General features: G+C 47.6%; 1 protein-coding gene across 1 annotated transcript in view; it reads right to left on the reverse strand.

Annotated features, from left to right (window-relative positions):
* ABCC4 (ATP binding cassette subfamily C member 4) overlaps window positions 1-16,698 on the reverse strand; it is a 220,683-nt gene extending 203,985 nt beyond the window's left edge. Inside the window, exon 1 of the mRNA XM_021065786.1 lies at window positions 16,066-16,698. Within this exon, the coding sequence (XP_020921445.1) occupies window positions 16,066-16,139 (74 nt within the window). The 5' untranslated portion in view covers window positions 16,140-16,698. The remainder of the gene's footprint in view (window positions 1-16,065) is intronic.

Here is a 17,520-nt window from a genome sequence, read left to right on the forward strand (position 1 = left end):
GACAATGCCAGGTCCTTAACCCACTGTACCACAAGAAACTCCGAAAAGGAAAATTAAAGAAAAAAAAGAGAGAAAGCAGCTCCACGACCTCAAGCGATCAAAAATTTTACTATTAATCTGTTTTTGTATCAACTCTAGGTATGTTTTTCCCCCCTCTGGGTGGGAAGGCTGCTACACCAAGTCATTTCCTTCCAAAATAAAAGATGCAAGTGCAATGCATAGGATCATGGCCTGTCAGAAGACCTGGCTACAAAGAACACAAAATCTTTTCTCTACAATCAAGTCAAAAATCTGTCAGGAACCAGGGGACACTTCAGAAATAAAGATTGGGTGGGAACACTGACACCAGATTGCTAAGTCTAGGAAGAAGCCCACACCTGTAGGGCATGCAATATGCTTTGGAGGTGCACTTCTTAAGAGATTTAAGAATCAAAGAGAATTTCTGCACAATCTAAGAAACAATGTAGTTTATAGAAGCCCCACCTGTTCTGTTCCTGGATCACACCAGCTCCTCAAACTCAATGTAACTCTCCCTCCCCTGCCTTCCAAGGACCTCCGCCACATTCAACCCTCAACCTCTGAAGCTCAGACAGCACCATCCCCCCCCACTTACTACATTGTACTGCTTTGGGCCCAGAGATGTTTTTACCTCTGTGCACCTCCCGTTTCCTTAGCTGGGGGCAAAGAAAGAGGCTACACTTGGCCAAACTTTTACAAATGTTATTTGGTAACATAGGAATCTGCATAATGTATAAAAATATTCCTGAAAGTCTCAGCAGGTCCTGGAGTGGTCAGAGTGGCTGTGCTGGGAACTCTCTTGTGGCTCAGTGGGTTAAGGATCCAGGGTTGTCACGGCTGTGTCTCTGGTTGTAGCTTACAGCTATGGCTTGGGTTTGAACCCTGGCGCGGGGAACTTCAGCATGCCTCAAAGATAGACAAAAAAAAAAAAAAAAGAAAGAAAAAGAAAAACTGAGTGGCTGTGTCCATAGGAGGTGAGGCACTGCCTCCTACCGCAGAGGGAGGGGCGCGGAGGAGGAAGGGGCAGGGGAGGGGCAAGGCCTTCCCCTGTTGATCCTCAACCCGCGTCTTCAAAGATCACCAAACCTCACTGCATGTAGATGTTGGTGGAACCCAGTAGATGGGGCCAACCTTCTGAGGCGGGAGGAGGAGGAGCAGAGAGAGTTCCAGAGAACCCAGAGCACGGCAGGAGCTGGAGCCAGAAAGGGGCCTGAAGTGAGCACAGAAGCGGCCGGAAGCGGGGAGTGAGACGTCAGACCAAGCTCCCCGGGGCCCCAGGGGCCGAGGCGCGGCCCACTTCCTGCCCTGTGACCACCACCCTGGAGGCCAGGCCGGCCTCCCTGAGGTCTACACCCTCCACCAGGCTTGGCGCGGCGGGTCCTTCCACACACAGGGCGCCGCAGCCCTGCTCAGGCTCCCCCCTTCCTGCCTTGAAATTCTTGCCAGGAATTCAAGCTCAACACGTGAAAGGGAGGAAACCACACATGGCTTTGAACCAGACCGGCTGTCTGTGACCCTGGGCTAGTTCTCCTCAAATGGCCCGGGCTCCTCTGTCGCCAGATTCTCAGAGTTAAGACTTTCTAGGAGAATTAGCCTGAGGTGACTGGAAGTCAGAATGGCAAAGCCTGCCTCAGGTTCATCTGCAGTTTGCGGGTCAAGTTCAATCTAACCAACGTGACCCTGGCGCACCCCACCTACCCCCCGCCCTTGCCACAGGCCAACACCCAAGTTGAGCAGTAGCTGCTATTTACTCACTTGGTTCTGCCCTCACTAAAAAGGGCAGTTCCCAGAAATCAGAGACGAATTCCCTGCTCTGAGATGGTGTGTCTGCTGCCCTGCGGGATTCCTTCCTGCTGCACCTCGTCCTTCCTGGCAGGCTTTCTTAGAAAATGCGTCTCCCCCTTACAGGAAAGGAAGCCCTCCCGAGGATCTGTGGTGAGGCAGCCCTGCGCGATTTCCTTTAATAAGACTTCGATTTAGGAGTTCCCTTGGTGGCTCAGTGGCAACGAATCGAACTAGCATCCATGAGGATGTGGGTTCAATCCCTGGCCTTGCTCAGTGGGTTAAGGATCCGGCATTGCTGTGAGCTGTGGTGTAGGTCACAGACATGGCTCGGATCCTACATTGCTGTGGCTGTGGTGTAAACCGGCAGCTGCAGCTCCAATTGGATCCCTAGCCTGGGAACTTCCATATGCCACGCTGAGGCCCTAAAAAGCAAAAAAAAAAAGACTTTGATTTACTTTGAGCGGCTCCTAGCAGAGATGACCAAAATCCACCCAAGAGAGGGAAGGTGGAGAGAGAGGGATCCTAATGTGGCTTACTCCTAGGGACTAATGTTCCCTTTAAAATATTTAAGGAAAAACTAGGACTATGTCATATTCTAAGGGGAAAGAAAAAAGAGGATTTTGAGCTTGCCTGACAAAACAGAGCCATCTCTTTTTTTCAGCTCTTAATATCAGATACACTAAGGACTTGCATGGGGTTTTCCCAAAAGCAAAATAACTTGGTGAATTTGCATGTAGTGGAAAAGTTCAGGGGAGGAGTCTGAGTTACCTCATAGCCTCACAGAACCATGGTGCTTACACTGGCCGGTCTCAAGCTAAAGACATTCCCATGTCTGGGGAACTAACAGCATCAATGAGTAATCTAATTTCTAGAGCAAAAAATTCTAGAACATTAAATGCCTGGCCCTGGCCCGCCTGGCCGGGGCGGAATGCGCTCTCCTTCCAGGCAGAGCACCCTGCAGGGTTTATGAAGATTGGCTCTGTGTATGAAGAGTTTGGGGGACCACACCTGAATTCAACTGAAAAAATATGTGGGGGCAGGTCTATGTTGAGCAGACAGAGTAGAGGGTAAGGCCGTGAGGAATCCTTGCTCCGTCCAGTCCAACGGGATGAACTACCACAATACAAAGCGGCTCTGATCAATGACCAGTGGCATTGACTCTGACCAAGAAGTCCATGGGGCACGTGGGGTGTTCCATGTGCTCAGGCTACCACAACAAAGTGACAAAGACAGGGTGAGGGAGACAACAGAAAGTTATTCTCTCACAGCTTTGCAGGCTAGAGTCCAAGACCAAGCACTGGTGCCATTAAGGGGAGAAAGGGACGCTCCCAGAAGTTGACTTGGGCCGTGCTGGTCACGCTGCTCTGCTGTGACACCGCTTTCGCTGAGAATTCCGGCAGATGTTGAATTGCCAACATTAGAATTCGGATCCTGCATTGCTGTGGCTGTGGTGTACACTGGCAGCTGCAGCTCCAATTGGACCTCTAGCCTGGGAACTTCCATATGCCACCTGTGGTCCTAAAAAGCAAAAAAAAAAAAAAAAAAAAAAAAAAAAGACTTGGCAATTAGAATGGCCAAGGTGCTTCCACAGACAGCAGCTCAGTTCTGAGTATAAATTCCATTCCTTTTGTTGCTTTTTTAATAGATCTTAATTTCTGTGGGGCAGTTACTAAGGGGTCACTTCTGGTTCATCAGAGATGGATATTATCTGCACCCCTTCCCACATTACTGCCCTGCTGCCTGGCCCTGCTGGATTGGAGGCGGGGGAGAAAAACAGTGTACAGAACTTTTTTCATTTATTGTACTAAACCTAAAATCTAATTCTTGGAACACATTGTGAGTAGGTTTTATTTTCCCAACTTCTCAAAGAGGATACCAAAGCCGAGAGTGGTTACATGTCTTGCATGAGGTCACACAACACATAAAACCCTGGCCTAGGACCCAGGCCCCCTGGTTCCAATCCGACACTCTCTCCTTATACTCAGCTTGCCTCTATCTAAGGCAGAGGTATCAGCAATTCCAAATTTTAAAAAACCATCACTGAATAAGCCTACTAAGGGCAAGATGCTCAACTAGGCACTGAGGGCTGTAAGGTTTCTGCCCCCGAAAAGCTAACAATGGTTTTCTTAGTTTTATTTTTGTTGTTTGTTTTTTCTTTTTTGGCCACCCCGATACTTGGAGTTGCTGGGCCAGAATTAGATCTGAGCTGCAGAACCAAAGCTGGAGCAACAGCAGATCCTTTAATCCACTGTGCCAGGCCAGGGATTGAACCTGCCTCCTTGGCACTGCAGAGACACTGCTGATCCCGTTGTGCCACAGCAGAAACTCCATAGTTTTTTTAAAAGTCACAAATGAATAAAGACTTAAAAAAACACTTGATCAGGGAGTTCCTGTTGTGGCTCAGTGGTAATGAAACCAACTAATATCCATGAGGATTCTGGTTCAATCCCTGGCCTTGCTCAATGGGTTAAAGATCCAGCGTTGCTGTGTGCTGTGGTGTAGGTTGGAAGCTGCAGCTCCAATTCAACTCCTAGCCTGGGAACTTCCATATGCCACAGACGTGGCCTTAAAAAGAAAAAAAAACCTTGATCATTTAAAACAATGAAAAGATATGATAAAAGACTGAATTTTGTGGCGTTCCCGTCGTGGCTCAGTGGTTAATAAATCCGAATAGGAACCATGAGGTTGCGGGTTCAATCCCTGGCCTCACTCACTGGGTTAAGGATCTGGCATCGCCATGAGATGTGGCGTAGGCCGGCGGCTACAGCTTGACTGGACCCCTAGTCTGGAAACCTTCATAAACCACGGATGCGGCCCTAGAAAAGACCAAAAAAAAAAAAAAAAAAAAAAAGACTGAATTTTGCAATTTATTTACTGTCTGCATTTATTAAGGGCCTAACACGCAGCAGGCACTTACACATACTCTATCGGTTAACAACTATTAAAAAGGCTCTATTGATTCCGTCGCGCGCAGTGTTAACAATCAACTAGAACATGAGTTGCGGTTCGTCCTGCCTTGCTCAGTGGTTACGATCGGCGTTGCGTGAGCTGTGTGTAGTTGCAGACGCGGCTCGGATCCGCGTTGCTGTGGCTCTGGTGTAGGCATGCTACAGCTCGATTCAACCTAGCTGGAACTCATATGCGGAGCAAGAAATAGCAACAAAACAACAAAAAAAAGACAAAAAAAAAAAAGGCTCTATTAACAATCAGAACTCATATAAATGCCAGACTTGGATTCTACAACACTGAGATCTCAATGCCTCCAGGCCAAGGCTAAAGTTTTAGGCCAACAATAAATCTCCCTTCTGTATAAAATAAGACAGACACCTTGCATACTATCTTGAGAGAGAAAGCAAGCACACACTGCCTAGGTGGGGAAGGGTCTCTTCAACAGAAGTGAAAAGTAGTAGCCAACTGGGTTTATCACATAATCTCAGTCACATTCTGACCAACAAAACACACCACGAAGGGTCTGCAAATAAAGCAATTTATTAGGTGAGCAATTTTATGCTCACCAGCTTCCAGGTGACAAGTGTCAGATTTCCGCTCAATTACCCTTATAAACACAATCCATCCAGGCATTCTGGTCTGCCCAGCGGGACGAAATAAACACTGCGACATAGAGGCCAAAGCTCATGCTCTGGATTTTGTCACCCTGACTCAGCTCTGAGCTCCACGGTGTCCTACTTTGGCAAAATGAGGACAAAACCAGGTCCGACACGGGTTTACTATGAGGATCCAAGGACTAGGTATATCTAAGATTCCCCCACAACAGCAAGCCTCCTTCCTCCCCAGTACGCTGCTGAGTTCCCAGAGGGATAAACAAGCCCTCCTGGGCCAGTTGTTCTCATGCTTTGAGAGGAACTTCAAAAGGAGGTACAGATGAGGGCAGATCAGAACCCCTGGCCAGAACAACAAAAATTTGTAAAAAAGGGTTTGACCTTTAGAAACTGTTACTCATTGGTTCTTGGCCTTTGCTGTCTACCAGACACAGAGAAACTTTTAAAACTATGAACGTCTGGGTTCCATGCTCAGAAATGATTCAAATTTTATGTCTGTCCAGAAGATTCAATCAACATTGAGGGCTGAGAAACTGCTGTGTATTCATTCACTAGTAAGAACTTAGACAAAACAGAAGTTCCCGTTGTGGTGCAGTGAAAACGAATCCGACCAGGATCCATGCAGATGTGGGTTCGATCCATGGCCTCGCTCAGTGGGTTAAGGATCCGGCATTGCCATGAGCTGCGGTGTAGGATCACAGACGCGGCTTGGATCTGGCGTTGCTGTGGTTGTGGTGTAGGCCGGCAGCTGTAGCTCTGATTAGACGCCTAGCCTGGAAACCTTCATATGCCACCGGTGCGGCCCTGAAAAGAGAAAAGACAAAAAAAAAAAAAAGAACTTAGACAAAATAAAGCTAGAAAGCTTAATACAAAAATACATATATAATACAAATAATTCTAACAATAAAAGATATAATATATGCCAACAATTGTTTGAAGAAGGCCACTTCCAAGTGTATATTTAGGAAAGACAGCACCAAGAACCAGCCTGCATTCGTTAAGAGGAAATTATGTCACGCTAACCTCAAGTTTCCTCTTTGTAGGGATTCAGAACTACTGCCCAGTAGTTAAGATGCCTCTGAACGCCTGACCTCTCCTGATACCTGTGGCCAAGTTCATCCACTGGCCAAGGTGTCCAGGAGCAGATTGGCCACAACCTGGAAGAGTTCCAGGACCAAGACTACAAAAGTTTTCAACGAATTTTCTACAGGCAACAGTGAGATATGGAACTTTGACACCAACAAAACAAACTTAAAAAGGAGCAGTCTGTATGGGGATAAACTGTGAGGTGAGGTGAGTTGACCATGGATCCAACACTTCTCCACTGGATGACTGCCGATGAGGCCCATGTTTTACCTCCAGCTCAGACGCCTCTGAGCCCCCGTGACACATGATTAATTGCCTGCTCAACCTCTCCCATGTGTAGCCGGCATCTCAATCCTAACTCAGGGAAGACCAAACTCCTGGTATGCTCCAACCCGTTCCTCTTCCAGGAATGAGCATTTCATTTCTTCACAGGCACTCAGGCCACATCCACAAAGACAACCTTGATGTCTCTTCCTCAAGTTCCACCATCTACCTAGGACCAAAGCCACCAGCCACCCAGCCCACCTCCCCAGCTCCACCTTTAAATAAGCTGTTCTTTGAATCCAGATACTCACCACTACCACCCTGGTCAAAGCCACTGTCATCTCTGGCCTGAACTCCTGTGACATCTCCTGCTGATCTCGGCATTTCTGCCCATGACTTTCTTCAGTCTATATCCAGTACATCTATCAGAGTGCTCTTACTAAATTCGGAGTGGACCGTGTCCTACCTCTTCTCAAAACTTTCCAGTGCCCCCCCCCCATTCACACCAATGGAAGTGAAGGGAAGAAGCCCAAGTCCTCCAATGGCCAATGGAGTCCCCAGCATCCTACACCTGTCCTTCCCCCTGAATGCGCATGACTCAATCCTCACCTCCTTCAGGCCATCACTCGAGTGTGTTATCTTCTCTGCGAAGCTCTCCCTGGCCCCCATAAAACTGACACACACACCCCTAACACACAGACATGCAGCCTCCCTCTTAACCTTGTTTCCATTTTCAGCACTTACAACTATCGAGCACACTATATATTACTTGTTTATCTTATTTAAAATCCGATGGAGGGAGTTCCCATTGTGGCTCAGCAGTAACAAACCTGACTAGGATCCATGAGGACTTGAGCTCAATCCCTGGCCTTGCTCAAAGGGTTAAGGATCTGGCATTGCTGTGAGCTGTGATGTAGGTCTCAGACATGGTTTGGATCCTGCATGGCTGTGGGCATAGGCAAGAGGCTACAGCTCCAATTTGCCCCCTAGCCTGGGAACTTCCACATGCCTCAGGTGCAGCCCTAAAAAGACCCCAAAAAATTAAAAAAATAAAATAAATAAATGGGGTTAAGGATATGGTGTTGTCACTGCTGTGGCCCAGGGTTTTCCTTGGCCCAGGAACTTCCTAGGACTTGGTTTTTTTTTTCCCCAGCAGCTAGCAGTATTTACAGAATGAATAATCATGCCTGCCTCCCCCACTAGATGGTGTGAGCTCTTTGAGAAGAGAAATGTTCTTTTATTTTATGGATTTGAACCTGGCAACAAAGAAGGCACTCAGAAGTTTGCTGATTTTTTTTTTTTTTTTTTTGTCTTTTTAGGGCTGCACCCACGGGATATGCAAGTTCCCAGGCTAGAGGTCAAATTGGAGCGACAGCTGCCAGCCTGCACCACAGCCACAGCAACACCAGATCCTTAACCCACTAAGTGAGGCCAGGAATCAAACCTCATGAATACTAGTTGGGTTCATTACAGCTGAAACACAACAGGAACTCCTGAATGAATACTTTAAGCCATAGAGAATCGGTACCAAATCAGAACCTTTGATCTTTCACCATGCTCAAATAGAAACAGACTTGGAAGGCTTAGAAAGACCTGAGAAGTGGTTCCCAAACTTTAACATTTGAATCACCCAGGAAGCATGTCTAAAAATTCCGATTTCAGGATGCTACCTCCTCCCTGACCCTACCCCAACCCCAAGAGAGTACAGTCTTATGAGTAAGGAATGAGACTCAGAAATTCACCTTTTTCACCTATCTGGGAAATAAACCATGGCACTTTCCAAACGAAAATACTAGTGTACAACTAACTAAAAAGAGGAAGGTGGCATGGCTATCTTTTGATGTTTATCCACTGCTTACTGTTTTCCAGACACTATGCTAAATGTTTCACCAGTGTTGGGTTCATTTAATGCTCTCACATTCAGGAAAGAATTGCTGAATGAACGAATGACTCCAAGGGTGTATCTGAAGCTGAATGAGTGGGATTCAATGTCAGCAGATGAGCTGAAGACGTCAAGGGAAACTGACAAGTTGATGCCTTAAGAACTGAATGGAGGAGCTCCTGCTATAGCCCAGTGGGATCGGCAGTGTCTCTGGAGGGCGCTGGTACACAGGTTCAATCCAAGGCCCAGCACAGTGGGCTAAGGATCTGGAGCTGCTGCTGGATCTGATCCCTGGCCCAGGAACTCCATATGCCGCAGGACAACCTAAAAAGAAAAAAGAGGAGTTCCCTTCATAGTTCAGTGTTTTACAAATCCGACTAGTATCCATGAGGATGTGGGTTCAATCCGTGGCCTCGCTCAATGGGTTAAGGATCCAGCGTTGCTGGGAGCTGTGGTGTAGGTTGCAGACGTGGCTTGGATCCTGTGTTGCCGTGGCTGTGGCTGTGGCTGTGGCTGGCAGGTGCAGCTCTGATTCAACCCCTAGTCTGGGAACCTCCGTATGCCAGGGGTGTGGCCCTAAAAAGCAAAAAAAAAAAAAAAAAAAAAAAAAGGAAAGAAAGAATCGAATAGATAAGGATGCCAGCAACCCACAACCCACGGCAACATAGAAGCAGCATAATAAAGAGAAGGTAGGAAAATGTGCTCCAGACATATGTAGGTAAAACGTGTTATCAGTCACTCATCTGACTTTTAAATGTCTGCTAGAGTCAGCATATTCATTTATTACTCACTCAACCCGTGGGAACTGAAGCCAGGCAGACAGGAGCACTGCCAGGCTCCGGGTGTGCTGAGGATGAGGGTGGAGTCCCAGCAGGGGCACTCAGAGCCCCCAGCTCTGGGGCTCCTCCCAGACCTGGATTTCCTCATATGTCAAATGAGTATTGTCACAGGCCACCTGCCTCCAAGGAATGTTTGAGGTTTAAATGAGACATTAAATGTAAAAACAAGAGTCCCTGTGTGGCTCAGAGGGTTATGAACCCAACTAGTAACTATGAGACTGCAGATTCGATCCCTGGCCTTGCTCAGTGGGTTAAGGATCTAGTATTGCCTGTGTTGCCACAAGCTGCAGTGTAGGTCACAGATATGGCTTGGATCTAGCTTTGTTGTGGCTATGCCACCGGCTATGGCTCCATCCAACCCCTACCCTGGGAACCTCCATATACCACAGGTGTGGCCCTAAAAGGCAAAGAAAAACACACATACCCACACAACCTGAGGCCTTACCTCTGGACTAGGTGAGTTGCAACAGGATCGATCATCTCCAGCCTCCCAATTTTTTTTTTAGGGCCACAGGTAAGGCATGTTTAAGTTCCCAGCCTAGGGGTCAAATTGCAGCTGGAGCTACTGGCCTACCCCACAGACAGCCTACACCACAGCTCACAGCAACGCTGGATCCTTAACCTACTGAGTGGGGCCAGGGATCGTATCCACATCCTCACGGATGCTAGTCAACTTTGTTTCCACTGAGCCACAATGGGAACTCCCAGTTTCCCAATTTTAATTTTAATCTGCAGGGCTGAAGACCTGAGTCCATCTGATTCTGCAGCGCATTTATTCCCACTGCATACAGCTACCCACTTTTGCCTCATAGCGGACACAAAAACACAGAAAAGTGCCCACAGGGGCTTATCTCATGGGACACAGTTCCCTGGCCCCCTTACAGCTACAAGTGGAGATTTACGATGAAGGTGCTCCGTGTCCCACAGAGCAGACACAGCCCTGGGAGGTGTGAAAAAATTGACAGAGGAGCTCCCGCCATGGTGCAACACAATCAGCAGTGTCTCGGGAGCACTGAGATGCAGGTTCTATCCCCAAGGGTTTAGGATCTGGGGTTGCTGCAGCTGCAGCTTGGGTTGAGGCTGAGGCTCAGATCCGAACCCTAGCCTGGGGACTCCATAGGCCAAGAAGTGGCCAAAAAAAAAAAAATTAACAGAAGATGAATTAAATAGTTGAGCAAACAGAGCGGGGAGCTCTCAGGGCCTGCAACAATAGCAGAGGCCATCCAAAAGAAGGTAAGTCTCCTCTTTCATGGCAAGGACTCAGTGAAAACCCATGGGCTCTCCCAACTTTCTTTCTCTTTGTTTTTTATAATTTTTTTCCATTATAGCTGGTTTACAGTGTTCTGTCAATTTTCTACTATGCAGCAAGGTGATCCGGTCACACATACATGCATACATTCTCATCATACATTATCATGCTCTTCATCATAAGTGACTAGACATAGTTCCCAGTGCTACACAGCAGGATCTCATTGCTTATCCATTCCAAAGGCAATAGTCTGCATCTATTAATCCCAAATTCCCAGTCCACCCCACTCCCTCTCCCTCCCCCTTGGCAACCACAAGTCTGTTCTCCAAGTCCATGACTTTGTTTTCCGTGGAAAGTTTCTTTGTGCCCTATATTAGATTCCAGATGTAAGTGATATCACATGGTATTTCTTTCTCGTTCTGACTTACTTCACTCAGCATGAGAGTCTCTAGCTCCATCCATGTTGCTGTAAATGGCATTATTTATTTTGTTCTTTTGTATGGCTGAGCCAACATTCTCTTCATCTCCATAAAAGTGCTCTCCTTCCTTGCCCTTTGGGGTCTTGCACCTGCCTCACCATGGTTGCAATTCTCTGCTGATACCAAATAAATCCATCTCTTCGAGAGAAATATCTAACAGTCTATGTGTTTCAGGTCAACAAAGGGAAGGAGTCAACCTGTTGAGAGACCCCTGGAAAACTCTGAAAGGCAAATTATCCACTAGACACATCTGAAAGGACACTAGTTGAAACCTCTCAGGCTGACCAGATGCAGGACTATGAAGACCCCCAAATCAAGAATAAACCTCAGGAGATAAACTTAAATTGGTTACGCTATTTATTTCACTGTAAAGACTTAGTAGTAAATTTTAGTGTATCTTTAGGGTGTTCGTTCACCTTGCTGGGGCTGTCGTTACTGTAATAAAATTACCCAAAGTAATCAAACTAAATGCTTAAGAAAGGGGAGCAGGCCCAGGCCACAGAAAAGGCCCTGGAGAGCCCACGCAGCCTCCTTCTACAAAATTTGGATTTCTGAACAAGATTAATACAAGTGGTATTCTGAACGTGCAAAGAATCCTAGCTTGAAATTAAATATTCCTACGCATTCACGATTGAGAGTTACTGAGGTCCTACCATGAGCAACCTCTAAACCATCTCAGCACTCGGTCAGTTCTCATCCCCTCATGTCCTCTGCTTCTCTAACAAGAGTCTCCAGAATCTGTCTTGACACCAGTGGCAGTTTCCACAATAGCACTCCCTTTGCAAGGTGACAGTTCACTGACTGAGACACGGCCAGCACAAGGGAGCCAAGATTTAACTACTCCCCATGGGACAAATGCATCTGGTCCCTGGCTCAACTTTCACCTCTGGGGACAGGTCCTCTCCTAACCCCCAACCTGCTGCCTCTGGGACAAGCCTGGGAGAGAAATGCAGAGCTCACCCCAGAGGCCTGCTGTGCAGGACAGGAGGGATATCGCAGGGAGCGTCCCAGCAGACTGGACATCCCAGTGCCCAGCTGGACACAGCACAGAAACCGTGCCACTGATTTCCCATGATGGGAAGGAGGAAGAATTATTCAATAAATTGGGAAAATAGGCTGTTTTGGAAAAAATGAGATCTATCTTATATCAAACAGTAAAAGAAATTCTATCTGCCTTTACTAACAGAAATTATATGAGAAGAGTTAAAATAAAATGCTCACAGAGTTCTAGACGATGCTAGGATTTTATGAAACTGACATGCTACCTACTGCGTTAACAAGGCAACAGTGATACTGGGATTTTAAAAAGACATTATTTCAAAAGCAACAGGAGAGAAAAGGCGTGATATAATTAATGATATAATTAGAAACCTCTAAACTAAATTAAGAGACAAATGAAAATCTGGTAAAATATTATAAGCACTCTTACAAGTTATTTCAAAAATACAAAAGCCTCATAGGGGAATTCCCTGGTGGCTCAGCAGGTTAAGGATCTGCCAGTGTCCCTGCTGCAGACTGGGTTCAATCCCTAGCACAGGAACTTCCCCATGCTGTGGGTGTGGCCAAAAAGGGGGGAAAAAATGCCTCATAGAAAAAAAAAATCACTTAGTACATGATTCAAGAAAATACAAATAAATGGTCAACTGACACACACAAAAAAAGATTAAAAAAGGTTCCATCACTCCAAATCAAATTTAAACTAAACTTGTTCGTCATTATTTTTAGCTTTTACACCTAGAAAAATATATATATAATTCAGATATTCAAACTTGATAGTGAAATAAGCCCATAGCTATTAAGAGGGCAAACTGGTCTGAATCTTATATAAAACAATTTAGCCTTTCACCAGTTATTCTACTACTTCTGGGACTATAGAAAAACATGCATCAAAATACATGCTCCTGGATATGCATTACATCGTAATTAGAAATAAACCATTAACTCAAAATGAAAGACTGAAAAAAATACAAGTAAACACTGAGTTTTAAAAATTAAATGTTGGGAGTTCCCGCTGTGGCTCAGTGGTTAATGAATCCGACTAGGAACCATGAGGTTGCGGGTTCGGTCCCTGCCCTTGTTCAGTGGGTTAAGGATCCGGGGTTGCCGCAAGCTGTGGTGTAGGTTGCAGCCACGGCTCGGATCCTGCGTTGCTATGGCTCTGGTGCAGGCCAGCAACTACAGCTCCGATTAGACCCCTAGCCTGGGAACCTCCATATGCCCCGGGAGCGGCCCTAGAAAATGCAAAAAGATCAAAAAAAAAAAAAAAAAATTTAAAGGCTAACTATAGAAAATTTCAAAGCGTTCAGGATCCAAAGTTATTTCATTTTATAGAAAAGATGTGTACATACATGCAGGTGTTCATAAGGATTTCTAGAGGAAAGACCAAAACAACCAAAATATCAACCAAGTGCACTTGGCTAAGAAATCCTTATTTCTTTCTTGTAAAGCTTTAAACTTCTTTAAAAAAAAGAAATATATATTCTCCTCTAAAATTCACAATAATTACCAGTAGCCATAATGTATGACTCCCCTTAGCCCTTAAGTGCCAACTATTATGAAAACAAATGACATTTAAGAAAAAATGCTAATACCCAATAAGAAGCTGGAACACCATTTGGCATTTCACCAGTTCCAATTATCTTACTTTTGGGAATATAAAAAAAAGGGGGAAGATATAGTAAAATACACAGTCGTGGATATGGATCATATCATAATTAGAAATAAACAGTGTTAAAAATGAAAGATTGCATAAATTACCATTAAATACCCGGTTTTAAACATAAATAAACACTAACCATAAAAAATTAAGGATTCAAGATTCAAAACTATTTAGTTTTATAGAAACGATGTGTGAGCAGAAGAGTGCATAAAGATTTCTAGGGAAAAGACTGAAAAACAACCAAAATAGCATCAAATGTACTTGGCTAACAGAAATAAATCCTTGGGGAGTTCCTGTTGCAGCTCAGTGGTAGCGAAACCGACTAGTATCCATGAGGACCTGGGCTTGATCCCTGGCCTTGCTCAGTGGGTTAAGGATCTAGCATGGCCAGGAGCTGTGGTGTAGGTCGCAGATGCGGCTCGGATCTGGGGTTGCTGTGGCTGTGGTGTATGTAGGTCGCTGACACAGCTTGGATCCCATGTTGCTGTGGCTGCGGTGTAGGCTGGCAGCTGCAGCTGCAAGTCAGCCCCCTAGTCTGGGAACCTCCATAGGCTGAGAATGCGGCCCTTAAAAAAAAAATTGCTCCTGCTGCTGCAGTAGGAAAACTGGACACAGGTGCCTAACAAAATCAGACAAGTCCTCACCTATCCCATTTACAGACACATACATTTTGAAAATCCACAAACAGAAGATGCTCTGAGAATTCCTTGCCCTGCCAGAAGTTACAGTAACCACACCCATAAGCCTAGGCTCTACTTTACTCAAGGGCCACCAAATGGCCAAGAGATGTAGCTACACACACTGAATACACCTCCAGCAAAACAAGCTTCCAACCCTTGGGGACCCTCTGCTAGGCCGGCCCATTAAAAAGGAAATTATCAGAGTATGGATTAGGGGCCAGAAACAAAAGATCTCATAATGACCCAAGTGTGATTAAAGGCCAAAGGTTCAGGCCCACCTAGTTAAGTAGTCCTAGCTACTAGATAAAAACTTTTAGTTAAAGCTTCACCAGAGTTCAGTAGCGGCTCAGCGATTAACATCCAAGAGGTTGCTGGTTCAATCCCTGGCCTTGCTCAGTGGGTTACGGATCTGGCATTGCGGTGAGCTGTGGTGTAGGTCGAAGAAACAGCTCAGATCCCGAATTGCTGTGGCTCTGGCATAGGCCTGAGGCTACAGCTTCTACTGGACCCCTAGCCTGGGAACCTCCATGTGCCGCAGGTGCGACCCTAAAAAAAAGGAAAAGAACTTCACCTCTGTAAGCTGTTTTTCATCAGGGTTTGCTCCCAGCTCAGGACGCTTCAGTGGATTTAGGACCAAATGATTCCTGGGCCGGACCATCAGCACTGTCAGACCATGCACTGCTTCTCTGAAGGCTAGAGACCTGGATAAGACCCCACAGGCCTCAGGGACCCCATCCCCAGAGTGGTCCTCAAAAGGGGAAGTAGAAATATTTGCAATAGGAAAGAGGCTAGCCAAGTTCATTCTCCAGTGCTGGCTGTGCCTCCGGGGCCAAAGCAAAACGTGCCCAAGAGCAGTGTGCCCCAGTAATTAAAAAATAGTGTAGTTTTTTCACCCACATGTAATTTGCCACAACTAGGTACCAAGATAGTGAGAGACGCACACGGAGAGGGAGGGAGCGAGACACAGTCACAAAAACACAGACAGAGGGAGCTCAGTGCAGTTTGGTACGCAGCTGTCATCTAAGAATACAGAAAAAGGTGGGGACATTGGAAGACGGCAACTGGTCCAGGGCACTAAATAGATAAAGGAAGCTGTTCATAAGATGCTTGCTTAGGGGGGAAAGGGTGCAGCTTTAGCTCAGAACTTCGAACTCCTTAGCAATACTGGGGAAGCCGGCTACACAGAGTAGGGAGTGGAGAGGGGGCGCAGCGCGTTCTCCTGCTGGGTGTAGATTCCCACTGGGCAGCCCAGGTTCTCCGCCTCTCCCCCTCCTGCTCCAGCTGCTCCCCCTGCTCCTCCTCCTACGGGCTGGCGAAACAGCGAGAGGAAAGGCAGGGACACCCGGCGGCCCCGCCACCAGGGCCTCCTCCCCCGCCCTGCTCCTCCGCCCCCGCGCGCCCAGGCTCAGGTGGGGACCACGCGACCCGCGTGGGGCCGCCCCATTGTCGGCGGGAAGCCGGGCGGCCTGGGCACCGGCGGGAAGCTCTTGCTCGCCCCAACCCTCTGTTCCCGAAAGGCGCCGGCGCGGCGGCGGCGGTGTCACAGCTCAGGCGGGGCGCTCACCAGAACAACACGCGCGAGCAGACGTTCGCGTCCCGAAGCGGGTTGGGCTTCACCTCCGGGTACACCGGCAGCATCCTGACGGCCAAGACGGGTGCGGGCCGGGGTCGCACAGCTCCCGCGGCGGTGCCGCTCACGCTGCTCCCGGAAGGGTTGGCGGAGATGCTGGACCTCTGGCTGGCCCGGGGGTCCGCCTGCAGGAGCCCAAGAATCACTCGCTTCCGGGAGTGGAACGCCTGCGGCCCGCCTCCCAGGCCGCGCCGCCTCCCGGGTCCGCCTCGGGGCCGCCAGCTACGCGCCGCTGCAGGATCTGCCGGGAGCCGGGTGCAGCGGACGCGTGCGAGCGGCGAGACAAAGGGGTGACTCGGCTGCCGCCGTCCGCAGCTTGGTGAAGGGGCGAGGCGAGGCCGAAGGTGCCGTTGGATGGAAGCGGGTAGACCTACCACGCGACACAGTCTGTCTCCGAGCCGAGACACCCACGTGCTCGCACCTGGCTGCAAGCTCAGCCTCAGTTCTTGCTCCCAGCCCAGGCACCCACCCAGAAGAGGTGGAGAGGGAGAGGCGTGGTATTTGCCCGCCCCTGCAGTTCAGAAACGCCCCCTCGGCTGCAGCTTTCCGAAGACCCAGAGAAGGCCGGCTGTAGGCATTAGCAGTCCGCCCTCTGGGCACCCTGCCCTCCTCACGACCAAACTAGGGTGCTATGGGAGGTTCTCCATCCTGCGGCTAAACATTTGACCTGGGACAACGGCTGGATTTAGCACAGATGTGTTTGTAACGCTGCAAGACCTAAAGATATGTAACAGAGAATTAGAAGAACTCAAAAAATTTTGGAAGACGAATGCACGCTTCCAAAGGGCTTTTGAGATCTCACATTACTGCATGGTGCGGGGGGGACCTCTGTAAGCTTTTTGCTGCCCTTTTAGATTGGGAAAGGGGAATATGGCGAGAGACTGCCTTATGATTTCTTTCATCATGTGCTCAAAACCTAGTGGAGTAACAGTGGTACATTTTATAAAACACCGGTTATAGGCACTTCTGGGGACCTGACTGCACTTTTCACTCTAACGATGCCCTAATAAAGAAGGTATTACTATCCCTGTTTTACAGATGAGAAAGATAAGGCTCAAGGACAGAACTTGTCCAAGGCTTGAAAATCAATAAACAGGAGTTCCTGCTGTGGCACAAGGGTATGGGAGATGTCTCTGTGGCATGTGGACACAGGGTTCATCCCTCCCCTGGCACAGTGGGTTAATGGATCTGGCCACCCAGCTGCAGCTCAGATCTGACCCCTGGCCCAGGAACTCCATATGCTTCGGGCTGGCCAAATAAAAATAACATAAAATAAAATAAAATCAGTAAATAATGAATTCTGATTTGGACCAAGTGAAAGTCCAGCATGGTCTCAACCGGTAGGTGGACAGTGTGCATGAAAAGTGCCTAGAATATGCTGTTTGGATG

Source organism: Sus scrofa, chromosome 11 (genome assembly GCF_000003025.6).
Source record: "Sus scrofa isolate TJ Tabasco breed Duroc chromosome 11, Sscrofa11.1, whole genome shotgun sequence".
Taxonomy (NCBI): Eukaryota; Metazoa; Chordata; class Mammalia; order Artiodactyla; family Suidae; genus Sus; species Sus scrofa.